At 44.7% G+C, this 26,568-nt stretch overlaps 1 protein-coding gene across 2 annotated transcripts; it reads right to left on the reverse strand.

The window, feature by feature from the left end:
* Nucleotides 1–10,921: 10,921 nt before the first annotated feature.
* On the reverse strand, nt 10,922–24,242 carry smurf1 (SMAD specific E3 ubiquitin protein ligase 1). 2 transcript variants are annotated; one of them, XM_079282256.1, is made up of 18 exons: nt 24,007–24,242; nt 18,718–18,756; nt 18,259–18,367; nt 17,844–17,977; nt 17,669–17,734; nt 17,484–17,559; nt 16,758–16,969; nt 16,577–16,661; nt 15,936–16,082; nt 15,415–15,625; nt 15,010–15,113; nt 14,341–14,455; nt 14,020–14,198; nt 13,772–13,909; nt 13,463–13,583; nt 13,070–13,271; nt 12,639–12,714; nt 10,922–12,560 (listed from the first exon to the last, which is right to left on the reverse strand). In XM_079282256.1, the coding sequence occupies exons 1-18, from the start codon at nt 24,059–24,061 to the stop codon at nt 12,461–12,463; spliced, it is 2,169 nt and encodes a 722-aa protein (XP_079138382.1). In that variant the 5' UTR covers nt 24,062–24,242; the 3' UTR covers nt 10,922–12,460. The 2 variants fall into 2 exon arrangements, with proteins under 2 accessions (XP_079138382.1, XP_079138381.1); XM_079282255.1 differs by having other exon boundaries at nt 12,639–12,723.
* Nucleotides 24,243–26,568: the final 2,326 nt, after the last annotated feature.

Genomic DNA, 26,568 nt, shown 5'->3' on the forward strand with positions numbered 1-26,568 from the left:
GATAGCTCCTTCGTGTCATTTCCTGGTTGTGTAATGACCGCTGGCAAACGAAAGAATGATTTCTTGTCTCTATCAGCTCTGCTGCCACAACCAAAGACAGCACAAAAGTTCACCATGATCGATAGGTTATGCGACTCAGCCGTGCATTTTTAGAAGCATTTTTAGAAGTTTTTTAGAACTTTTTTATAACTAGAACTGTTTTTGCATTGATCTGCTATGGCTTCACTCACCCCTCCATCCGACTGTGTCAGCTGCGCCCGCCTGGTGGATAAAATCACAGAGTTGGAGGGAAGAATATCCACGCTCTACAGGATCCAGTATGCCGAGAGCCTCATGGACACCATCATTTTCGGTCCATCACAGACTGACACAGCCAGCGACCGCGTGCATGAGTCCATCGCTTCCAGTCCTGCTGCCGCGGCACCTCCTCCGGTCGCAGCTCCTGAGGCCTCCTGGCTACGGCTCGGAGCTAAGCCCAAAGCCCTGGTCAGCTCTACTCCATCACATCACGAGCCCTGGTCCCTGGTCTGTGCTCGCGGCAGCCGGAGAGGGAGACGCTCATCTCCTACACCCCATGGCTTCGATGTCCAGCTGAAGAATGGATTTGACGCCCTTGCCCTGCGTGAGTTCCCTCCCCTGACTACGGACTCCCAGCTTCCTACATCATCCCAGCTGCCGCCTCGGGGCACCCACAGCCCCGGGTCCACCGACATCCCTACGCCAGTCAATCCTGAGCCCTCCTCTCGCCCCAGGACACGCCGCTCCATACCGTGCTTTACACCAGCACCGCGGCGAGCTTCGGTCGCCCGTTCTCTCAGTCCTTGCTTGTCTGCTCCGCCACCACTGGTTGAATCCTCGCCTCCATCCACGCGTATTGCACGCGCAGTGTTGCCGCCTCGTCCCCTCTTTGCCCCGACGACGCTGATAGTCGGGGACTCAATCATCAGGAACACCCGTTTCTTCAACGCGGAGACACACTGCTTCCCCGGAGCAACGGCTCCAGACATCCTGCTGACACTGCCTGGCCTGATGCGCGCCCTCCCGTCTTCCATTCGGCGAATTATCGTTCATGTGGGAATCAACGATACAGCCCTCCACCAGTCCGAGTTGACCAAGATGGATTTTACAAATCTTTTAAGCTTTTTAAACAGCTGTGGACTGTCTGTTTTTATCAGTGGTCCAAGTCCAACACTCGGCCGTGGATCACAGCGGTTCAGCAGAGTCCTCAGCCTCCACACCTGGCTCCAGGCCGCCTGCAGGACCAACAACGTGAGCTTCATTGACAATTTTAATCTGTTTTGGGGCCGCTCTTCCGCTTTTAAGAAGGATGGTATTCATTTTAACAAGCTGGGTAGCCGCCTGCTAGCGGCTAATTTACAGTATGCTGTTCACTCCCATTCACATGATTGACTGTTTACACCTGGATCCCCTGTCCGCTGTCACTCTTCCTCTACGATAATTCATCAGCCGCATTCATCCCCTACAAGCAACACCAGCTCCCCCTGGCGGCATGGAGGATCTCCAGCCTCTAACGTAACTTCCACTCCACGACCCATGAGCATTCCCGTGAGAATCACAGACTCGCGCTCACGCACTAGTTATGGTCGGTTTCGAGGTGCTGCACGAGTGATCCGTCCTATTGCACATACCCCCAAAGCTTCCTGTGCTGATGACGACACAGTGTCTTCCCCCATCAAAATGTGTCTGATTAATGCACGCTCTATAACAAACAAGGCTCACATTTTAAATGACTTGTTCACAAGTCATAATTTGGCTTTTTTATTTCTGACCGAGACCTGGCAACAGAATATGGAATGCATCCATTTCAATGAACTCTGCCCTGTGGACTGTTCTTATGTTGGGACACCGCGTCTGACAGGCCGCGGTGGAGGCCTCGCCGTGGTCTGGAAGAATCAGTTTTCCTGCCACTTGGGGAGCACAGAATCCTATGCTACTTTTGAACTACAGCTGACTAAAGTGGGCCGGCAAAAGCCGTTTTACTGTTTTTTAATTTACCGACCTCCAGGTCCTGCTGGTCAGTTTTTATCAGAATTCACAGACTTTCTGACCTCTATTATCAAGCTAGACAAAGTGCTTCTGGTTGGTGATTTTAATCTGCATGTCAATGATACCACAGACTGTATAGCTACTGAGTTTCTCAATATTACTGAATCTTTTAATTTCACGCAACATGTTTCTGGCGCCACTCACAGGGGTGGTCACACCTTGGACCTTGTGTTTTCTCTGGGTCTTGATATTGATAATACCCGTTGTGAGGACCTATTGATCAGTGACCATAAATGTATTTTCTTTGATCTTTCTGTCAATGCTGACCCCTTGTGTCTGAAACAAACATTCCACTCACGCATTATTACTCAGAGTACAGCTGATCAGTTCTCGATGCACTTCTGCTGTGACTTTTACACAAATCTCAATGATGTTGAACACTTGATACAGTCATTTAATGAACATTGCACCACTTTGCTGGATAAAGTGGCACCTCTTAAGGAAAGGACCAGGGCTGCCTATAACACTACTCCGTGGATGACAGAAGCTGTGTGCAGCGTGAGACAGAAGTGTCGCAGGGCAGAGCGGCTCTGGAAAGCTACTGGGCTAGAAGTGCATCGTTTATATCTCAAAGACCTAAGAGTTTCTTTTAATACCACAGTAAAGGAAGCTAGAACTGCTTATTTTGCCAACCTAATCTCTTCTTCAAAGAAAAATCCCAAGATTCAGTTTGACACAATTAGAGGAATTGTTTCACCACCTGTCTCCACTGTACCATGCTATTCTGTTGACGATTGCAACAAATTCCTGATCTATTTTAATGATAAGGTAACAGGTATTAGGTCTGGCATTCGGCCTGGGATCTGTTCGGCTACTTGTAGCTCCTCGCAATCTCCTGCTGTTATGGGCTCTTTCCAGCCTATCAGCCTTCAAGACCTGATGGACTTAATTAACAAAACAAAGCCATCATCTTGCCCTCTGGATATAATTCCATCCTCTCTATTTAAGAACGTTCTGTTAACTATTGGCCCTGCAGTAACATCTATTGTCAATTCCTCATTGTCTACAGGAATTGTCCCTTCCTATTTCAAACATGCCACTATCCAGCCCATATTAAAGAAACCTAACTTAGATCCAGCGTTGCCCATGAACTACAGGCCCATATCAAAACTGCCTTTCTTGTCCAAACTTTTAGAGAAAGTGGTGGCCAAACAACTTACTGCTGCACTGGAGAGGCACAACATGTACGACAAGTTCCAGTCTGGGTTTCGTAAGCAACACTCTACTGAAACCGCTCTCCTGAGGGTTTCAAATGACATTCTCATGTGTGCTGATGCAGGTGACTGCTCTGTGTTAGTTCTTCTGGACCTAAGTTCTGCATTTGACACTGTAGACCATGACATCCTGATTAAGAGGCTTCGTGATTGGGTGGGCATAACTGGCATAGCGTTAGACTGGTTTACATCTTACCTCAGTGACAGAAGTTTCAATGTCTCTGTGGGTGCTTTTGTGTCTGTTACCTCTCCACTGTCTTGTGGTGTACCGCAGGGCTCTGTTCTGGGGCCTCTGTTATTTTCCCTTTATCTGTTACCTTTGGGACCGATCATAACAAGCTATAATGTGTCCTATCACTTATATGCAGACGACATCCAACTTCATCTGTCATTCAAACCCAGCGAGGCATTCACATTAACTAGGCTCCTGGACTGTGTCAATGCCATCAGAGACTGGACGGCAGAAAACTGCCTGCAACTCAACGACTCTAAGACGGAGGTCCTAGTTATTGCTCCAGAGGAGTTTGTCCCCATGATCAGGCAGATTATTAGTCCTCTCTCCTCTGCTTCCCATTGCAACCTGCGCAATCTTGGGATTTTCTTTGATCGCTCCATGTCATTTGACCCTCATGTTAAGCAGCTGTCCAGGTCATGTTTCTTCCATCTAAGAAATATCAGTAAACTGAGATCTGTATTAGCAACGCCTGAATTAGAGATGATCATACACACATTTATCTCCTCTCGCATTGACTACTGCAACTCACTTTTCACATCACTCAGTGTATCTGCTCTTAACCGTCTGCAGGTCATCCAAAATGCTGCCGCCAGATTACTCACCAGGACAAATCGACGGTCTCACATCACCCCCGTACTCCGATCTCTCCACTGGCTTCCTGTAGCATCTCGGATACACTTCAAAATTCTCACCATCACTTACAGAGCACTTCACGGTCAGGCTCCGACTTATGTAGCTGATCTACTTCGCCCCTATTCACCCGCCCGCACACTCAGGTCAAATGCTCTAGGTCTTCTGTCAGTCCCACGCACACGATTTAAGACCCGTGGTGACCGAGCCTTTGAGGCAGTGGCCCCGAGGCTCTGGAATGCTCTGCCTGCAACTCTACGCCTCGCAGATACTGTGGATACTTTTAAAAGCCAGCTAAAAACCCACCTGTTTAGGCTGGCGTTTGTGTAAAAGTAAACCCATGTCCTAGACCTGCTCTTAACATTTGTTTTACATTTTTATTTTATTTTAATTTTATTCTTTAACATTTTTTATTCACTCTGTGTATGTAATTTATTGACCCTAGGGTCACATTGTGTTTTTTATGCTTTTAAATGTCTGCTCTGTTAAGCACTTTGTGATAGTACTGTCTGTGAAAAGCGCTATATAAATAAAATTCATTCATTCATTCATTCATGCCAGTGGCTTTGGGTGTACTCCAACATGGCCGACTGCTAAACTGTGACGTCACACGAGACCACTCAATTGCAAACAAGTGCTCTCAAAGCCGCGGTGTTTTGATTCCTGTAATGTAATGGTACTACTTTATCGACATGCAGAGCGGAGTGATCAGGTGTGTGTGATGTCAGACGTGGGCGTGTACAGTCCGCAGTCCGCACTTGGAGTTGTACGAATCCAGTCAGTCAACAGTCTCTGTGTTTAATGCTAATGTTGAGCTAATAAAGTTAGCCAAAGATATGACGGTCTCCTAACTTCATTCTACACATAACACTACATGGTGTCAGAAGATGGCCAAATTCCCACCTCCCGAAAACTTCGACTTCTCTCGCCCGGATCAATGGCCGGAGTGGCGCCAGAGGTTTCAAAACGTTCACGTTTATGGAAGAGGACGAGGAAGATGATTATGATACTGTAATGGCGAAACTGGATGGTTATTTCGTACCGAAGGTGAATACGATTCATGAAAGAGCATGTTTCCATCAGTGCAGTCAAAAGCACGGAGAAACCTCGGAGGAGTACATCAGAAGCCTGTATGAGCTAGCTGATACCTGTGCATTTGCAGGTGTGAAAAATGAAAATATCCGCGACAGGTTAGTCATAGGGATATTAGATAAAGCGCTATCAGAGAAGCTACAGCTAATGCCAGACTTGACGCTCGATAAAGCGGTACAGCTAGTGCGGCAGTCTGAACAAGTAAAAGGGCATATTAGCCAGCAGGGAGCTAATGCTAACTGTTCTGAATTGAGTGAAGTAGCTTACAAGCAGCGTGCGCAATACAATGAAAAACAGAGAAACGGACGCTGGCATACAAAAGAGGCCAGAGCGAAACAAGGTGATGAGGGACACAAATGTTCTAGGTGTGGCAGAGTGCATGCTAAAGAAAACAATTGTGCCTCACATGATGCAGGATGCCACAAGTGTAAGAAGCTAGGACATTTTGCAGATATGGGGTTGGTTGTCACAATGTTATTTTAATTGGAAAAATCTTAAAAAGAAGGCCGAACTAAAATGATCTGGCTACGAGTGGATGTGGAACTGCGAGTGGCTGTAGAACTGGGGTAGATATACTGTTCAATGATGAGTGGATTGAAGGCAGCTGTGTGAACTGGGCAGGTGAGTTGAATGAGTGCAATCAGGAGGAAGCAGGGAGGAGACCAGGGCGGAGCCACACACACAGACACAGGGACTGAGGAGGCAAAGCTTAATCGTGACAAGTTTATTGCATTGTTGACAAATAGGTATGCTTCCTCAATACAGAACCAACCATTTCACATGCATGAATGGAACTCTCCGTGAGGATGTTACAAACAATCTGGATGTGAATCATGGGCGCCAGAAGTAGCAACTTTACAGCCCTGAATGACTTTCATTTTTAAGTATCAAATCACTGGATCCCCACAAATATTGCCCTCATTAAAAAACCTTTCAATAATACCCGTCCAGCCGGTGCATGTCTGGACCAGAGGGTGTCGGAGGTGTTTTTAACTTGCACGTCCCATGCATGTAGTGCTGGACTGAGTTTTATGAAGATAATGCAAAGATATATTGGCAATTTTATTTGTGGTGAAGTTTGAGAAATCAAACCATGAAGATTTAGGAGAGCAGTCAGATTAGTCAGCATTACGTGTTATTAAAACGACTGCTTTTAGTTTTAAAGGATGCTAGAATGTGTGACAGGCTACAAAGATGGAATGCAGTGAAGGTCCTATGCCCAGAGATAATTTCCATAAAATTACAATTTCTCTCCTTACTTGACAAAAAAAAAGTACTTATTTTAACTACATCCAACTTTATTTTAGAATAAAAAAAGAAAATATCTGAAATTATTATCTTTATTAACTCTAAAGACAACTCAGCAGGGTTGACCCAGTCGTTGAAACAGTGGAATTTCACTCATCTTTAAAAGCTGTCCTGTATATCTGTTTGACAAATCCATGTGTTGGGGTCTGACCATATGGCTTCAACATGTGCTGTGAACAAAGAGAATCAGGCTTTCACTTTGTCAAGCAAAGGTTTCATCCTGATTTGTAGTTTGATAAGAGCAAAGGAATGTCACACTCGGGTGTGACATTCCCCCCCCCCCCCAAAAAAACTATGGTTCCTCAAGTCACCTGAATGCACCGCTACAATCTCATTGGCCGAAGGCCAAGAGACCCCAGGACCCCTGTGGTTCAACCACTGTCCAACAAAAGTGCCTGCAGATCACACCTCCATGCTTTTTCCCTTCGACCTCGGTTGAGTTAGGGAGCACGCAAACGCTCTCTTCGCCCGGACCCCCCGTCCAGGCCACAGACGATCCAGCTTTCCCCGCCAGCGCGCCGCTGGCCACGAGGAAGCAACGGCCCTTCACCCCCTCCTCAAACCCTGTCAGGTCACAATCCATTTCGCTGGACGAAACAGCCGTGTTCCACGCCGAGTAAAGGCCCACTCCGCCCGCGATAACGAATCCGCTTCAGCGATCCGTTCTCCGCTTTTTGCTTCTTTTTCTTTTTGTGCACACTCCGGCAGGAAGACGTCTAATCCTCTCCTGACCGATGATTACCGGGAGACGTACGGACCACGTCGTCTTAGCCGAAGTTAAACTGTCCTCCCTGCAGCGAGGATAGATCACGTCTGCGTTGCGCTCCAGAGCGAGCTCACGCCACGACGGCACAGCGCCCGCTGCACGGCCGCGCTGCAAGCAGCCTTGCCCCCCTTCCTGGCGAGGAGAACGGACACCTTCCCCACGAACACTTCAACGTTGCAACGAAGCATCGACAAGTAAGATTCTTGGCATCTGGGCATAGCTTAGCTTAAATTAACGTAAGTTTAATTCAGGTCATTCATTTATATGTTGATATTCCCGTGTTTTTGTGTGTTTAAGTTACTGTCGCGTGATATTGAGATATTGCGCAATCATTACGGAGCAGAGAAGTTCCGTTGCATTGTGTATGAACTGCTATGACTGTTTGCTTGGGATTTATTTTGATTTATTTTGATTTGTTTTATTACACTTCGTGTGGTATTCTTTCCTCATTAAATTAGCTCTGTGAGTGAAGTGTGGAATCTCGGCTATCGTACATAACTGCTGGCAGTTCTACCGACAACGGCACGTTGTGTACGATACGGCCAACTTCCCCATTATCACTACAACGCGGACCGCACGCAGAAGTTTGATTCATGACCCCCACCTTTGCTCTCTTTCTTGTCTCTGCCCCTGGGGAAACCCCGTTCAAACGATCGCCTCACATCACGTGCTGCCCAGGCACACGTGATTACATACAGCAGTCTCACTGCCATTTTGTCCGAGTCACTCGACTCCGCCATCTGGTGGTAGTTTAGCTGTAGTATCTTAAGGCCCCTCCCCTTTTGGCCGCGTCACTCGACGCCGCCATCTTTGTAGTCTTTAGCGGTAGCTGTAAGACTCCCCTTCCTTTTCACCCACAGACCCACACACACACACACACATACACACACAGACACAGACATACACCCTCATCCATTTTATTCATTCTGTAGTTTAGGCATATAAAATTGTATGATAACGTTTGTTGGTTGCAATATTAATTGATTTGATCATTTATTATTTTGATGGAATAAACTCTGTTATACTTTAAGGAGCAGTCGTCTGTGATTACTTGTGCATATGTATTTGATGAACCTGTATGTAGTAGCCTGTGCTCGAACTTAAAACCTTCACTGTCACTGAATATATAGTCATACGCAGACTATTGACATTATGAGTGACTACTAATTATGAGACTTAGTTTTATCGTTTGGTTATTGGTCCCTGTTCGCAGGGTGGTGCCCCGTTGTTATTAATAATCATTAATAATTGTTACATAAATCAATAATTCTATTGATGTCAAGAATTCAGTTTCTTAAATGCTGATAACCCAAACACGCTCCTTTACGTTCCCAACACATGCCAAGGCCAAGTGACTCATGGGTTTTTCCCCCATCAGGCATTTATAGCTGCTATGACCGGTGCGCATTACAACAGGCTGCATTATGCAAGTACAACGGTTTATTGTGTCCATGTACAATTGTTTCACAAAACTGCAGCACATGCAACCAGAAACAAACTTTACATTTGTTAAAAAAATAAATAAAATGTTTCTTGTTTTTCACTTTTTGTTTGAAGTCTGTTATCTATGTTTTCATGTGGGGGAATAGACCAGGACCCTCTTCTAAAAGAGATTCAAAGATATCCTGTTTAAATAAAGTTTACATGAAGGCCCACATACACAGCCCGCCACTGCATGAATAAAATAAAATGTTTCATAAATGACACATAAACATTTCAAGTGTTCGAATGTCGGTTCACCTTCATACAAATCAAGGGGATTAAAATGCAATTAATGCAAAACACTGACTTGAAAAGAAGGGTTCACACATAGTGACATGTGGTCATGGTATCAATTATTTACTTGGCAGTTTGATACACAAATAAAAGCACAAGAGCAAATAAGATGACAAGACCTTTTTTTGCTGTTCAGTGTAATTGAGATAAGAAACGAAGGACAAGACGTGACAGGACGTGTCTTTTACTCAGTTTGCCTTCGGAGTTGCTTCATCAGGAAATGGTGATGAGCTCCCACTTACGTGTGCAGGAGCCTACACGGACACATTGTCAAGTAAATATCACAGATGTGTATCATGTGTGTGGCTATTTGCATCTGTGTGGCAACGTGTGTTAAAGAGAAGGGAAATAAAACTGAACAGAACACTTTTCATGATGTCATTATTATTCAAAACATTGTTGTTTATACTGTTTATGTTGGTACCATCCAAACTGTTGGGGGGGGGGGGGGCACAGAGTCAAGAACCATGGCAGGAGATTCAGAGACTACAGACTCATTGACTCGAATTTCAATTTTGGATTTCTTTTGAAGCCGAAGCCTGTTTTCATTTTGGAAAACATTACGTCACCATGATACATTAATCTCGATGTCTGTGATGTAAAACTAAAAAGGGACATTGATGCCATGCTTTTTGTTATACTTATTAAATCCATTTTGTTGCATGTCAAACAGCAATGTTGCATGGATATAGGAACTCAACCCTGAAACTATGTCTAGCAGGACTGGGATATAAACACACAACCAGGAACCAGGGTTAGGTGTAGTTAGAAATGTAAAACCAAGGAGAGTGTGCCAGCCTCATGCAGAAGCTACAGTGGCCGCACAGTGCAAGAGGTCACGTGACACAAACTGGCACTAGGATATAATAATGCTGTGGACATTGACTCATACAAGTGTGTCTTACCGTGGAGGTTGAAGCTTACCAGGTGAATGACATCATCATCATCACTGCCTCCATCTGCCATTGTGACACTGAGCTTACCCTGAATGAGCCCACACACACACACACACAGTCACTGCTCAATCTATGGGCTCGTTTATCTCAACCAGGCGTGCGCAGAATCGATGACAAGCGATCGGCCCACAATGCATGCCGGTTAGATTTGTGTCCAACTTGATCCCGACTTGCTCTGACGTCATTCACACGTGGGCAACGATAACCTCACGAGAGCCAGGCGGCCGCAGAACTTTGCTCTCCCCTGACTGCATGACCCCAATGCATGATGGGAAACGTCTGGCTGTCTTCGGATCAAAGAGCTGATTGGCTCTTAGATTTGCAAACAAACATTTAGATTGTGAAGCATCACACAACGTATTAAAAGAAAAGCGCAATTGTCACTGATGGAAACTTGCAGCGTTGCTTTTCCTCCGTGTGAAGCCTGTTCATGTAGCTGTGATGTTTGGACTGTTGGTTCAGTTTTAGAATTTCTTAAATGTACGGTTGTATGATTTAGAAATGACACTATCTTCACATATATTTATTCATATAAATGTTTAAATAAATATGCCCAATCCTATATCCTCAATTATATTATAACTAAAAAATCAAATAGACATCCAAACTTAAAGACCACTGTGAAAAGTAGATTTATTGTTTTGAAAATCCCATTTGTGTGACCTCAACATATTGAAAATACATTTGTTACATTTGTGAGATCAAATATAAAATATCATAAAAATCTCACATCACAGATTTGCTTCCAGCTCCCCGGAATAGTATGCAATGAATCCATGAAGGTTAATTAAATGCATTCATATACAGATATTTATATTTGGACAGTCATACAGCGTGAGAATAACACACAACACAAGGAAGGTATTTTCAATTTAATTTTCTTTTAATATAATCTTATTTACATTGTATTTTTTCATAAATGTTTAGTACATAGTAAGTTACAATACTCTTGCATCCATTACACAGTGAACTCAGAACCTAGAAAATGCAGATTGAAATGGTACTGCTTAACACTCTTCAACAATCAACCGACAACTAATTTAAACTTCTTCCACAATGCTCGCTCATCATTTAGATATTTGATTTCATTCACTTTGTTGGAGGATCAATGGCTGCAAAGAGACTTTGTTCATTCATGGTGGTCTCGAGGACAGGGACTACTGTTCTCTAACATCCAGGTTATGGAGAATAAGAGACGGGCAGAGAAACCTCAGAAAGAAGAAAAGATGGTGAAATGGATGATGAAACATGTACGAAAAGCTTATGAGATTTTATTACACATGTAACATGAAACCAAAAGAATTCCTGAAGCCGACCCCTTCTCTCCGTCCTCGTGGCTCATTTAGATAAATATCCAGGTCACGCCCTCTGACCTCTCCAGAACATCAGTAGAGTTAAGATATGAAAATTAGGGCCGGGACGATCTTTCCCTTTCACGTCGAAGAAATGTAACATGGTATTTAAAACACCAACACAGTTATCATACACTGACAAAAGTATTTCTTCCCAATGATATGAAAAAAAAAATAAAAAATTAACAAAATTCAATAAAACCCACTTTGTGGATTACTTGAATTGCAAGTGAATTGACCCTTGAACTCTGATAGAGGGATCAAGAGATTAGTGTGGACTCTTTGTAGAGCAAATAGCAGCTTGGTCAGTAATCACTTAGTAATAAATAATAAAATATCAGAGTGGATCAGAGTGGTAGCAGATACAAACGGAAGAGACAAAAGGTTACCAAAACAGAAGAGCAGGCTCATTTGATCATTTTTACAGCGTAACCGGGTGCCATGCCTGAGACACACACACATTCACTCATACAGACCCAAAGACAGTCTCCGACACACTCCCACTCCGACTCTCACACACACTCACTCACACAAAATCACACGTACATGCACACGTTCTGGTACACGACAGTGGTTAAACATGAAGCATGAATACTACTCAATCAGCTCGTCAGACAGACAGACAATCAGTCTCCGCCTTGTTCTTCACACGTCTGAATTCAAGGTCTCTGTTCCCAGGCTCGCACGTGATTGGCCGATTCTGTCCTTTTTTGACTCGAGTCAAATTCGCTGTGGCGGTAGACATTCTGAAGAATGACATCATAGCTTGTTAAAACTGAAGGATAAAAATGCTTCTTCAAAACATCTGAAAAATTTTAAAATACTTGATTTTTTTGTCTGTAGTTTCTTCTTAATAATCCTCTCCTCTCCCGCTGTGCTTCCTGCTTTAACCACCAACAGTTCGGTGGTGAAGCGGTGGCAGGAGGCCGCGTGTTCGTTGTGATGCTTGGCCGCTCCGTATACTCCGTATACACTTGATATTCTGCTGATGTCTGTGTGTATATATGTAAAAAGTCAAATAGTTTGTGTGCAAGTGCAAGTGTGACCGTTGGTTTGTGGATCGGTCACTCCACAGCGAAGCCGCAGGTCTCCTCCACAGCAGTCAGCAGTTTCTCATAGAGCTTCTCGTAAGACTCGTAGGGAGGGACGTCTATCCGGTTAAAACTAGGGACGGAAAAGGACAATTAGTTACGTCACCTGCAAATATTTAGACCTGCATCCTCTTCTGTTACGTGTCCTCACCATGTGTGAGCCTTGGGCAGGTTGTCTGTGTTGGCGTCTATCAAGTGGATGGTGAAGAGCCTTGGTCCTGCAGAACCTGTAGAACCTTACACACATACATTCTAGTTATCACTGCTCTACTCTGGTGCACAGAACACTCTTCAGTCTACACATAGTGAAAGATCACATCAATTAGGCGACGCTTTCAATGTCATGCTATCATCATTTTAGTATCTACAACTGCACATTAAACAATGTCTTCCAAAAAATTGTGTATTTGTATTTGTTGTTGAGAATTAATTAAAAAATATTTGAATAATCAAAAAAAAATCATCAACTTCATCATACCAGTAGAATAGATATCCACACACTTCGATCTATGCAGAGAACATGTACATGAACATAGTCATTGATGAGAGTACAGGGTGTGTGTGAGTCAGTGCATGTCCCACCCTGCAGTGCTTTGAACCCTTGTAAAGGGACTCTGGTGGAGCCCGTGACGAACTGCAGGAGGCGTCCTCTCCTCTCCTCGCTGAAGGCCTCCACCGCCTGCCAGAACCACCGCACCACGTTGCTTTCGCTTGTGCAGTGCTTCAGCCGCGTGTTCGTCTTCCAGTCCGCAAGATCGATCTTCCCCAGTCCACCGATGATCAACTGGAGGCCAGGGAGAGGTTTGAGGAATAGATTAAAAAAGAAGCAACGGGTGGCATGGCAAACATAATGAATTAGGACTTAAAATAATAATAATAATAATAATAATAATAATAATAATAATAATAATAATAATAATAATAATAATAATAATAATAATAATAATAATAATAATAATAAGGCAAGTGATGTACCTCAAGTTCTTTATGGTCGAAAGGTTTGAGGAGGTGCTGGGGGATGAGCTCACTGAATCCCTTCTGTAGAGCCAGAAACTGAGCTTCTATTCCACGCATAAACCTCCAGTTCACATAAAGCCTGAGGACACACACACACACACACACACACACACACTTAAATAACTACACTGTAATAAACTGGCAACAGCATTGTGCACAGTAGCTCTTTCTGCTGACAAGACAGTGTATTGTTTACTCTCTGTATCAAGGGCATAGTTCGGACAACACCCACACCTAAGATGGAGCAGCACTGTCTGACTCTCTCACCTGACGTATTCCTTTTTGTTGTCCTCGGTGACGGGGATATTGCGGCCATTAGGTTTGAGTTCATGTTGTGAGAACTTCCCAAAGGCATTGTGCTCCACGCAGAATGTGTGGTCGAGGACTGAAGTGATGTCGTTCTCTCTGCATGAGAAGCGTGAGAACAAGTAAAGTAAACGAATGTAAAGATCTAGTTCATGGTGAAAGAGCCCTCTGCTGTCAGACTCGACTCGTGTGCCGGTGCGTTTGCTCACAGTATCCACACGAGGCTCTTGTGCAACTCCGGGTCGGTGGTCTCCAGGTCGTTGAGCTGGATGGGTTTGCCTAGCAGCTGTTTGTAGAAGGGCAGCGTGAAGCTCCCGTTGATGTGGTGACCGTGAAAAACGGCCAGGCCCATCACGCGGCCCACAAAGTGGAAATATGACAGGTGGTCCTGGAAGAAGAGTCACACGGCCGGAGAGACATTCAGAGGCGGTCAGAGAGGATCAGAGAGGATCGCCGCACTCAGGTCGAGCGTGGAGTGCTTCTTGTGTGTGTGTGTGTGTGTGTGTGTGTGTGTGTGTGTGTACACTCACAGGGTTGATTGAGGAGTCGGGGTTGATCTGTAGTGTGTAGATATTGTCTGTGGAGTACTGGAACAGGCCGTAATAGGGGTTCAACATTTCATGACACAGCAGGTACAGCCACTCCCTACAGACAACCACCACATTGTTAACACATGTTAAAAACTCTCAGAGACACATTAATGAATCATTGAACAACGAGCAAAACTGCAAAACATATATGATGTGGTCCCTGGGTCCTCTGAATTCTCCCGTTTTAAAAACCAGCAGCTCTAATGAGCAGATGTAGCACTTAAACACGTAGCGCTGCTTTACGTTGAACATGTCCTCCTTGTGGAGGCGCTGCAGCAGCAGGTTAAGTCCACTAACTGGATGTTAAGGAAATAAAATGTTCAAATTGAAACAACCAAAAACAATGGCAGAAAAATAGGCTGAGGGAATTAGTCCATAACACTCCCTAAATTCTCCTTGAAGCATTTTTAGCGAAGTGGCGTATTTCTGAGGAGCTGGAAATGAAGTGGGAATGTCATGTATAAAAATATAGACTTATGAATGTAACGCTGCTGACCATGGTGATGGACTCACGGGATGTGGCTGATGAAAAGTGGCTTGGAAAAGTTTGCTGACAAATATGAAAGTCCTCCAGCAAAAGTTGAAGTGCTCAGAGATGTGAATAATTACCTGGCCACGCCCCCATAGTCGAGGCCCTCCTCTCCTCTGAACTTCACCATCAGACGCTTCTTCAGGTCTTTGGGCCTCATCTTCATTATTTGCCGATATGACTCCTGATACAGACACACACACACACACAACATCAACACATTATCAGAAACCAAAAGGGACCCAGAACACAGCCACCTGATATCAGAGATGTTCTATGAAACGGTTTATTATTTTGCCCACCAGTGCAGCTTTTGTGCTATTCAGAGAAAGACAATGTCTGGTTGTTGTGACTGCTGTATGAGTCAGGAGGAGTGCGTCTGTATCAATGTATTCGCTACCCACTCTACCCACACTGCTCTCATGGATCTATCTGCGTGTGCGTGAGCGAGACAGCAGCATGGTCTGATTTTTGGAGAGACCCACCTCAAAGATCTCCTCTCGGGACACCTCTATGCGACAGTGTCCTGCTTGAGGCTGCTGCAAGGACAGCTCGTGGCGGAGCAGCTTTAACTTGTGGACCAAGTCTCTCTCGTAGCGCGCCGCCACGTCTCCATCTCCTCCGCCGACTACCCCTTCCTCGCCCCCCACGTCTATCAGGGGGGCTTGTGAGGACTCTTTCGCTTGGGACTGCTGGCTGGAGGTGGGAAGAAGAAGAGGAGGAAGCGGAAGATGAGGATGGGGAAGAGCCAACACGACAGCAAAAAAAAAAGGGCGGCCCTAATCTAATTACAGACGCTCAGAGCAGCTAAAATCGACTACGATTCAGTGTTATGAGCAGCGCTGATGACTGTTAGTAGGTCATGTTCAGAAGCAGTCTGACTTCAGCATCACAGCCGTGAGAGATTAACGACAGATTAGTCTCGAAACCACTTATTTGGTACGCCGTCATGGATGTCTGCCACCCAGGTGTTGATTGACTTTGCCACGAGTACGCGTGCGTGTACCTGATAATGGTGTGTAGGCGCGGGTCGGTGAACTGCGTGGTTCGGTTGTTGTGGTCCACAAAGTAGATCCGGCCCGACACCGTGCTCCGGACCTCCCAGCCCGCTGGCAGCGGCCCAAGCTCCTCACAGCTCACACTGGCCAGGTCCCTGCACCGGTAACAAGTGAGCAGAGCGAGACTTACAACACGGCGAGACCGCAGCCGTCAACCAGACCGGCCTCAATAGTGACCCCACATACCGCACGTTCTTAACCCCTCGTACTGATCTGAGCCCAGGCGCCAGGGGCCGAGGGAAACAACATGAGACTCTCTCTAAATCTGTTGGTGTGATTAGTGTAGAACAGAGTCAGGAGAACGGTGCATCGGGGAACCGCATGTAGTAAGAAAGCGGGGGCTTATTTTCATGAATTGCTGAATATATATTCAAATATGTAATTTCCCAGTCCCGATAGAATAATCCTGGAAATTGCAAAGCTTTACAAAAGATGCAGTATAGTTGCTGCATAATCTAGAACACATCCCACGTGTGGTGGTTTCCTTCTCTTATATTCTTCTCAGTGTCGGCCTCGTCTGTCCGAGGGGTTTATTGAAGGTTCGTCTCGTGTTTGGACTTGACTCGAGTGAAGTGAGGCGTGATCGTACCGCGGTATCCGGGGGTCGTGCCAGGTGCTGACGCCAGTCTGCGTGTGAAGGAAGTACACCTGGCCCTGCACTGTTGTCCGTTGCTCTGTTTCAAAACGAAGAAGAAAGACACATGACTTTCTAAATGCAACGCGAGATAGTTAGAGACGACTGGAAACATCAAGAGTAGTGTGTGACTGACCGTATCCCTCTGGCAGGTCAGGCGGTTGCTGCCCATGCGGTCTGTTCTGAGGGGTGTGGCCATGGCCTCTTGAGTCCTGCCCTCTGATTCGCTGCGTCTGAAGGCGGCCCTCCTGACCGGGTGAGTCAAGTCGACAGTTCCCGCCCCCCGCCGCCCCGGTGGGGTCCGAGTAGGGCAGCGGCTCTTCACTGAAACATCCCTCAAACACAGGCCTGCAAAAACGCACACGCACACATGCCACTGAAGTCCTATTCCCTCTGTTTTACTGAAGCAGCAACACACAATTATGCTGATTTAGCAAATTATGGTCCAGTTTAAAGTGAAATAGACGATAAATCGGGGTGTGCTTTAGGCCGTGGCTGCCTTGGGGTCGACAGATTGGGAAAGCATCAAACAAATGGCAACTATGACTAAAGTGATCTTGCAACACGACAAAGCACCCAAAACAGGTCTCAGTCCAACTCCGCATGGGATCCCAACATGGCAAAGAAGAGCTGCATCAGCATCGGCACTACATTTAAGGCCGGTATTTTAAACAGTATTTTATTTTATTTAGTTGCTTCATTCAGAAAGCACAGACTTTGACGTTACCAGTGACAAAAACAAGACTTTTCCTCACCTGTCTCTAAATGTTACAACTGAGAAAGCGACACAGAATAACAACAACAGCTTCTCTCAGAGTTACTTTATAGCGCCGGCAGCACACGCATCTGTTGACACACTCACCCATCGTTTTCTAACAGTCCTCTACAGTCCACCACGGGACCTCCGCTGCCGATGCGGTCTCTCGTCTGTAAGCTCACTGGAAACAAGCAGGTGGTAAAGGTCAGAGGCACGATGGGGTGACACGTGGAGAGAGGCGACGTGGGGTCATTTGTACCCATAATACATCCGTGTGCGTCAGGCCTTACCTACTATCTGCCCCCGCACCGCGTCACTGTCCGACGGGTTCAGCTTACATAGATCTAGACGCTGGTCTGGAAGAAGAGGGGGAAAAGGAAATGTGAACCAAAAGCCTTCCCTCTTTGATTAACGTCTGTGATTCGCATTCACGTGGGCGGAGACAAAAGAAAAAGACGGACTTACATCCTGTGTCTTTTAGCCTGCTGATGGCGTTGGAGAGCAGTCGTATGCAGCCCAGGAAGCCCGCCCCTTGTCGTTTATGGATCTTCTTGTGGTTCCATATGCTGATGGTGATGGAGTCTGCCTTTCCAATGTAGCTGAAAAACAGATGGAACATCCTCATGCGTCTACTCCAAGTCTTTTAACGCAGTCTGCCATCAGTGTGAGCAATCTGAATTCATCTTTTAATCACCCAACCACGAGATGAACAAAAGAGACTTTGTCAGCTCAAACATAAAGAGTCTCTGATGGTCATTCCCTTTGAAGATAAAAATGACCAAATCTTTTACTTCTATTGTAACCGTCTCTTCAAAGAACACCAGTAAGAACACATTCAGAAAGGTGATGTCGTGCATTGGTTGTGGTGCGGGAGACTCACAGGTCATAGTGCTGATTCCATTTGGGGTCCAGTGTGCTCTTGACTGTGTCTGTAGAGTGGCATTGACCCGATCCGTCCACCACAACCTTGGCGAATGGATCTGGCAGGCCTGCAAATGAATTGTTCACATCCACCACAAGATCTAAGTATTAGAAATATCTCAATCGGCACTGCACATAACATATCTATATAAATAAAGCTAAACGTTCTGCAGATATTTAGCAGATTACTCTTCTTATCTCTAGCTCAATAACAGCATATTGCATTTGGTTGTTGGCGCATAATGTAATCATGGCACGGTGATGGAAATGAAGACTTCTTATCCCGGAGGTCTTAGGAATGTTATGGAGGGACAACAGGGCCAGTTGGCTTACAGACCCTCATTGAAACACATCATCTCATCATGTAAACAAATCGTCATACAGAAGATTCATGCGCAATAATTAAAAAGGTACTTACGAAAGAAGTCTTTCTTAGCGAGGTTCTTGGCACATAATACTGCAAAAAAGAGACAATCATTGTGAACAAAAATGCCACACACACACACACACACACACACACACACACACAGATATGAAAATGATCTGGCTGTGTAGGCTGGTATAAATCTATGCTGGTGCACAATAAACTGTGGAGAGGAAGAATGCCGGTTAGGGTTTAATATATGAATGCCAGAGGATGGTAATGAGCAGCAAAATCTGATGTGACGTGCAGAGAATGAGCAGTAAAGTATAGGCTAGTGTCAGGATCACGATCTCACACACACACACACACACACACACACACACACAGTGAGAGTGGTAGGATGCCGTCTCTGCCACATCATCTCCGTGGATCCAGAGAGCAAAGCTCACACTGACCCAGACCTCAAGAGTTTGTAAGTGTGTGCGAAGTATTTAGTTTATTGCGTGTGTGCGAGTGTGTGCGAGTGTGTGCAATTCCTCGCTAGTTGTTTGCCAGACGGCCTGTTGGGTGTGAGAGCTGGCAGATGTCATTCTAGGTCGGCTCAGGAAACACGGCTGTAAAACGAAAAAAAATACACACACAACTCCAATAAACTAATTCTTCAAAACACAATCACGGAGCGTCTGTCACAAGCACAGGTCTGGATTATAGGGGCAATGCGGACACTGAACAAAAACAAGCTGCGTGTTGGTATTCAAGGCTGAGGTAATGCACTAAGAGTGACTGCACCGTACGGTGCTATTGACGGGAAAACCACAATAATATTTACACTGCATGTCCAAATGAGCTCTAAATATCAGCTTTTAAGCCCGTTGTTGGGAACCGTGTGTGGCCGAAGAACGTGGACACGACATGAATTAGCTCTCGGTGTGTGGAAGAAACTTAGATATGTTCAGCATCTTCCAGGCCACACTGATAAAGACCAATCTAAACCACTCTGTCTGAAGCAGATGGTTTGTTCTTTACACAAAAGATTTTATAAGATATTGGAGGGAGGACATCTATAAAATATTAAGACTTCCAACTGTTTAGCTTCAATCGTTAATACAGCAGCAACGTAACACCCTCATCATGTAACCCATGTTGGGTAAGGTAACATAAGGGTTTATGTATACCGTTGGCCCTATTTATCTGCTATTCTCTTTCAAAATAAAATGCTGACCAATGAGGGGGAATGTGTAACTATATCATGTCAATCATCTTCCTCAGTTAGATGGGGAAGAGGCGGGGTTTGAGGGGGAAGAGGAGCGTTAGGATTGGCTGTTGTGCACTACAATTCGAGCTGAATCAACTAGGTGTGTTCAGTTACTCTGTTTTGATAATCATTTGGTTATGTTTTAAGCCGATTAGTTGCTTTACACCGTTTTAAATCATTCTAAAATGAAATATCTTTATTTTCATTGTTTATTACATGTTGATCAAATACAGCAAGATATTTAAATGTCATCTAAGACTCAGGACAATTGTATTTATTGATGAGACGATAGCCGGATTAATCAAGACAGTGATATGCTGACTAATCAACAATGAAAACAATTGTGAAAATATACGATCTATGCTAATTGGCCCATGGTCGGGTTGTATTGACAACACTTCGGGGCTGAAGACCGGTGCTATTGTCTCGGCTCAGAGAAAACATAAAGGCATCGATTTAAAACGGGTCCCGAACCGATTCGCCGCACCACCTGAACCCTGATCGTGGCTTTGGAGGTCCACTGAAAAAAATGTGGCAGGATCGGGGTTTGGCCCAGACAGCCATCGAGGAAGTTAGTCAGCCAGTCAGCAGTTTAGGATGTGGTGACTGTGTGGTGGCGGAGATGTGTCTGGCGTGCCGCGGTTTTCTTTCCTGTGATTAACCCGTGGAGAATGGCTGCAGGATATCCATCCCCTCTTCCTCATCGACCTCATCCATTCCTCCTCCTCCTGACTCAAACATTCCACACACACAATGAACGAAACACAGCTGGAGTGGGAGAGAATCAGGTTTCTAATTTGCCCCTGCTTCCTCTTTTCAGACAGGCAGCAGAAGGAAGAGCTTCTCTGTCGCTGTCACGGCTCTGCTACCCCCCCTCTCTCTCATCCTCCAATCTCTCGCCAGAGACAAGCGACACTCCATATCTCTTTTTTCTTTTTACGCCTCTTGACCGGCTCTCCTGACAGGCCCTTTTTTTTTCTCGGAGTCTGAGGAAATTCCTCATTCTGCCAAGGTCACGGCTGGTAAAGACCCCCACACACAGCTCAGCTGGTTCTCAATTTCCCCACTGCCGCTTTCTTTTTTGGCCTTTATGTCCTTTCTTTCTTTTCTTTTTTTAACCTGAGAGCTGCAGAGAACCAGCAGGGGAAAGAATTCTATTCATCCAATCTTGAGGGAACACAGCAGAAACAGAGTGAGGTGGTGAGAAAGGGAGCTACCGCTGTACTGCAGCTCCTACAGCAATTTGAAGCAGAACAGGTTTTAGCCCAATCAACCCAAAAAACAAACTGAAGAAAAAATGTAATTCAGCTGTACTCTTGCACCTCAAGTGCAGAGAGCGCTTGCTGTTCTTCGGGTAATGACCGGAGCCATAAAACTGCAGAGGCTTAGAAGCTCGTTAAAGCTTCTTAAATCAAACACAACGGTCCCGTTCTGCGGATCCATTGTCAAACTATCTGTCCATTGAAATCAATAGGAAGAGGAGCGTTCCAGAGAACACTCACAGGTTTACAGGTGAAGCAGATCGGACACATGTGAGATCACAACGAGGTCACTTCCTGTGTAACCTTCTCCTCTACTCTCAGCAAAACAAAAGCACGGGGCATGTGAGCAAATATCTCACCTACTTAATAACACGCCGTGCACCGGCATCTAAACAAACACACACACACCCCTTCAGCCAACTGCCACACAAAAGTAGGTTTGAAGTTTTAAAATGTAAATGTACGGTCATATATATATATATATATATATATATATATATATATATATATATATATATATATATATATATATATATATATATGCGATCGCTTGTTTGAGTCACAGTCTCTGCATTCTCAGTTTCAGCATTTATTTTGTGTGCGCTTTTGTAAGTGTGTGTTGCTCCACAAGCTGCCGGCTCAATAAGTGAGAGGATTAGGAGTGCTTATGCTGCTTCCTAAGTCAGCATGATTTCTCCCCCCCTCCTTACTTAAGCATAGCCACAGAATCCCCTCTTGTCTAGCTAAAACACGTCCATATAAACCCAACGTGCTCTCTGAAGTCTAAACTAAATCTAAACTTGTCTGGTCTTCGTCCGTCTCCCGGCCACAGAGACACACGGGCCTCTCTGGTGTGGCCCAAACAACCCCTCTCTCTCTCTCTCTCTCTCTCCCTCTCTGACAGACCAAACATACCGCCGGCCAGACAGGCAGCGTTGCTCTCCCATTGGCTCATTGCACATTCCTCACCCAATTAGAATTCCACTCATACCTGTGGGGGCGGGGCACAGTCAGGGGCAAAAAAAACAGCTCTGTTTGCATCTAAGCTGAAGTAACGAGCATCTGGTTCACACAAAAACACAAACACACACCCATACACACTTTCACTACCGTCTGAGTGCATGTTGATATTCACCAAAATCACGTCTTACCTTTAAACCAGACTAGTTATAATGGATTTACTATGTTAGTACTGAATTACACTGATGGATGGTAGCACTTTAACTGCATTTCTTCGAACTAAGGATTACTTTCAGTGTCAAGTTATCTATCAATGATTGTCTGGTTTAATCCATTAATTGACTGGTCTATAAAATGTGAGCGGATAATGAATCAGACAGAGCTAATTGTGACGTCCGCACGTGTGTCGTTGTGTCTGTCAAACAGTCCAAAGGTTTTCAGTTTACTATCATAGAAGATTAAGAAATCCAAACAACGTTCACATCTGAGAAGCTGTAGCCAGTCCATATTGTCCACTTTCTTTAAAGAAAGTGACCATTTTGACGTCCGTATAATATCTTTTTAATGTTATGTTTTTGGGAAGAGTTCTTCATCGAGGACATGGCACTGGACCAGGAACTGTTGCGAGCCTGGATCACCAAGTACGACACCGTATGTGATACCGGCCGGTAAAGATAAACTGAAACTGAAATCAGGCAAAAACAAAATGTGATAAGCGAAGAAGTGTGTCAGATCTGTGAGCTCTGTCTTGTCCAAAATGATGCATGCTCTCCTCTCTTGAAATCCATTTTCAGAAAAAAGAAAGGACAGAGTAGGAAAAATAAGCAGACAGCAAGTGCCACTACATAGCAATTAAGAAAGCACTTTTACATCCATCACAACCAAACACTCGCTGTGCCCTCCTGTGCGAATATAAACGTATTTAGTCTACCAGCGAGCAGTCTGGTGTGTGTTTTGCTCAACTTTCAACCAGAAGAAGGACCAGGCGTCTGTCCAGCGGCACAGAGTGGTCATTTCCATTTGAATGGAGGCCCCTGGGTGCACAGTGGGGTTACATTAGCTACAGTAAAAACCATTGTTCCAGCTGTGTGTGTGTGCGCGCGCGTGTGTGTGAGAGAGAAAGACTCATGTGTGCCCTACAGAGGATAGCCTGACCCCCCCCAAAACGAACACAAATATTCGAGTAGCGTCAAAAAAGAGCAAACGTGTCAAGCTTTTCTGGGTACGGATAAGTTTAACGAGCCAGACATTTGTCTTGCTACAGCTGACACAGCAGCGAAATACCCCTCAATGGTCGTGGGTAACCTCGGCTAGCATTGTCAAATCTACCGGGATGGTTTTCAGAGAGGCTGCGGGTCGACAGTAGCTCTCATCCCGGGTACAGAGCGATGGGTTCGGCTGGTCAACTCAAACAAAAATGGGTGTAGCTAGCAAGCGTTAGCGGTCAACGTTAACTACAATGTTACTCGAAGCTAACGCTGTATAGCTGGCTAGGAAACAAGTGTTAGCAATGGATAAAGTTGATAAACGTGGATTTTAAAGAGTCAGTGTTTATATTGACCAGTTAGCAGCAGACTAGCCGGTTGTCTCTGCTGTAAAAAAAAAACACATGACAGTGAATAGCTTCTCGCCTGTCCTCTCGGTAATGTGGTTAGCACCTAAGCTAACAAGCTAGCACTTGTGCCGCTGTGTTTGCCACACAAAAACCGGATGTTTGGGCAAACAGCAGAGCCGAGAGACACTTCGATGAGTCGTGTTAGATTCGCTAACAGCAACACGGTACAACAGCGGTGTATAGGTGAACCGTTTAGCCTCAGTTAAAACATGCACCGTAAGCGCTTTCTTTTCGGTGTCGTTTTTTTTTACCTGTCAGTCGGATTTTGATGCTGGACCCGTTCCTCCGAGTCCCAGGATTCGACATCACTCCGGGAAAAAACGATCACACAAACTTCCCGTCGGAGTCCCCCCAACAAACACCGTTTCACCACTTAATGGGAACGCGAATAACTCCAGTTTAAAAACATGCGGTTTGCTTTTGTTTTCCACACGGGTAAAAATGTATTATTTCATCGCAAAGTCTTGCTCTCTTTCGAAATCCAACAACACGGGAGAGCATTTTCGAGCAGGCTCAAGCACGTACTGACGTCATGTCCTTAACGGGTATTACGTTACGAGCTCGCGCCCGGGAGGCGTGGGCGTGCCCGTAAATATCAGATTCTTCTATTCAGACCTTCAGTTTTGCTTTTATTTTAGGTAGGCTACTGTATCCTACATTAATTGTTTATGACACATTAATTGTTGTTTATGCGTATTGGCAGAAGTTAACCATGCCTATTATGTTTTAATAATTTACAAACAAGAAAGTGTGATAATAAACAGATAATGTGGGAAATCAATGATCATATTTTGTTTCTTTGACATGTACTATGAGTGTTTTCTGCTTTCTCCCATCCCCCAACACTTCTCCAATACCACCAGTCCCTGGATATATAGATATATTAATCTGTCTGATATTAAACATCACTATTACATAGAAAATAAAAGTATTTCCGCAAGATAAGAAAGAAGATGTTTTGCATCCTTTTAAGGTTGTTCTCTTTTTCCCACATGATCTCTCGCAATCTCGCTCATTTATATTCAGAGTTTTTGATTATTTAACTGCTCCATAATAATAAGCCCATAATAGCAATATCATTGTAGGCATAATCAGGACCAACATTTAATCAGCAAGTATAGTCCTGCTGTTAGCAAAGTGAATTCATTTGAGAACTCAATTAATATAGTGTCTGCAGAAACCTACAGAATCACTTTTGAAACTCAGAAGCTTCATCCAACAGGTTTGTGATCAGAAAGATCAAAGATGAGCAACAATAAGACCACATGGTTAATGAGACTTTAGTGGCATGTTGGATTAAAAACATTGGTGTTTGACAGAGTCTTGATTTAAATTGAATCAGTGCACGCGGTAGATTTGCATGCACCCAAAAATAGTTTATTCATCTCTTAGGCTAAGTCTTTGTTCCAAAATCTGTGTGACTTCTCAAGTTAAGAAATGCAACTTGACTCTGGAGCCGACTCACATCAGTGGACAGCAAAATTGGTCAACTCAGCGGCACATTAGGGTTTCCTCCCAGCACACATCTTAATTTAGTAGATCAACATTTTAATGAAAAATCTGCAGCACTGCAGCTATCGGCCCTGTGAGGCTGTGCTTCAGCACAGAGGGGCCTTGAGCTGAATGCTAACATGCTCAGCTACAATGCCAATATGATGTCTTTTGTGAATTGGCACCAACACAAAGGGGTGGCTGATGGGAATTTCACTAGTTTGGCAGCTGTTTGGTCACATAGCAGTGTGTTTGAAAATAAAAAAATGTGACCGAAGTCACGGGGTCACCTATCCATCCAACAGTTGTTGCATGGCTAAAAAAATGAATGCGAGGATAATAATACAGGTGCACTGTTCACCTGAATAACGAGAGGGGGCGTCTCTTACAGGTCGATTTCAATTGTTGGAGTTTTCAACAAGCATTTAAATGCAACAACAGGAGACATTGAGTAGTTTAAACTGCAATTATGCACAATTACAATTATGGTGATAATGAAGAATGCAGATGTGACATAAATTCAAGATGAAGTGAACGCGTTGCTTTGTCTGCAATGATATGCCGCGCTTCACAAAATGTTTGTCAGGATTGTAAAGTGCAGTCCGCTGAAGGCTGAGGGAGAGCTGGGTGGGCAGGGATGATGGCTGCAGGGATGATGGCTGCAGGGATGATGGCTGCAGGGATTTGGCTGCACGGCTGCAGTATTAGCTGGTGGAACAATGGACCCTCTCACCAGCCTGTTTACAGCACACAGTAAATCCACATAAGCAGTGAAACGGCTCATGGGACACCACTCACTTCCAGAGGCTAGGCTCAAACACACACACACACACACACACACACACACACACACGCTCATAAAGGCAAGGGCCACAGGTGGAAGGGATGATTTGAAGATCTTTCAGTCTTCTTTTTTAGTTTTTGTCTCTTCTTCCCACTTTCTTGGAATTTTTTTTTATCTACAACATCTGCACATCTCTAACTCCCACTTGTGGTTGTTAATATCATGTATGTGTCAACGCTCCACAGGTGCAGAAACAGATTGGCACATACACATGCACATAAATGAGTCTATCCCTCTGAAACGGTCATGTACAGCTGTTATTATGATTATGTGATTATAGTGTGTGTGTGTCTGTATAGTGTGTCTGTGTGTGTGTGTGTGTGTTTTAGTCATTCAAAGTTTCGTAGGAACCCCAGAGACCAGCTGAGTGTATTCACAACTACTTAAGTAATTCCTATCATGGAGACTAACTTAGTTATAGACTCACACAGTTTATGAAGATGAAGTAATTCAGAACAGTTGGGAAATCCCACTGGGT

This window comes from Melanostigma gelatinosum (genome assembly GCF_949748355.1).
Source record: "Melanostigma gelatinosum genome assembly, chromosome: 13".
NCBI lineage: Eukaryota > Metazoa > Chordata > Actinopteri > Perciformes > Zoarcidae > Melanostigma > Melanostigma gelatinosum.

Bases quoted from the DNA above. Each gene is read 5' to 3' on its own strand.
- smurf1 (XM_079282255.1), bottom strand. From the start codon at position 24,061: ATGTCGAATCCTGGGACTCGGAGGAACGGGTCCAGCATCAAAATCCGA. The intron at 16,662-16,757 runs GTCAGTCACACA...GTTTTGAAACAG, and splicing joins TGACCTGCCAGAGGGATACG to AGCAACGGACAACAGTGCAG. The intron at 13,584-13,771 runs GTGAGAGAGTCA...GTGTGTCCTCAG, and splicing joins AACAAAAAGGAATACGTCAG to GCTTTATGTGAACTGGAGGT.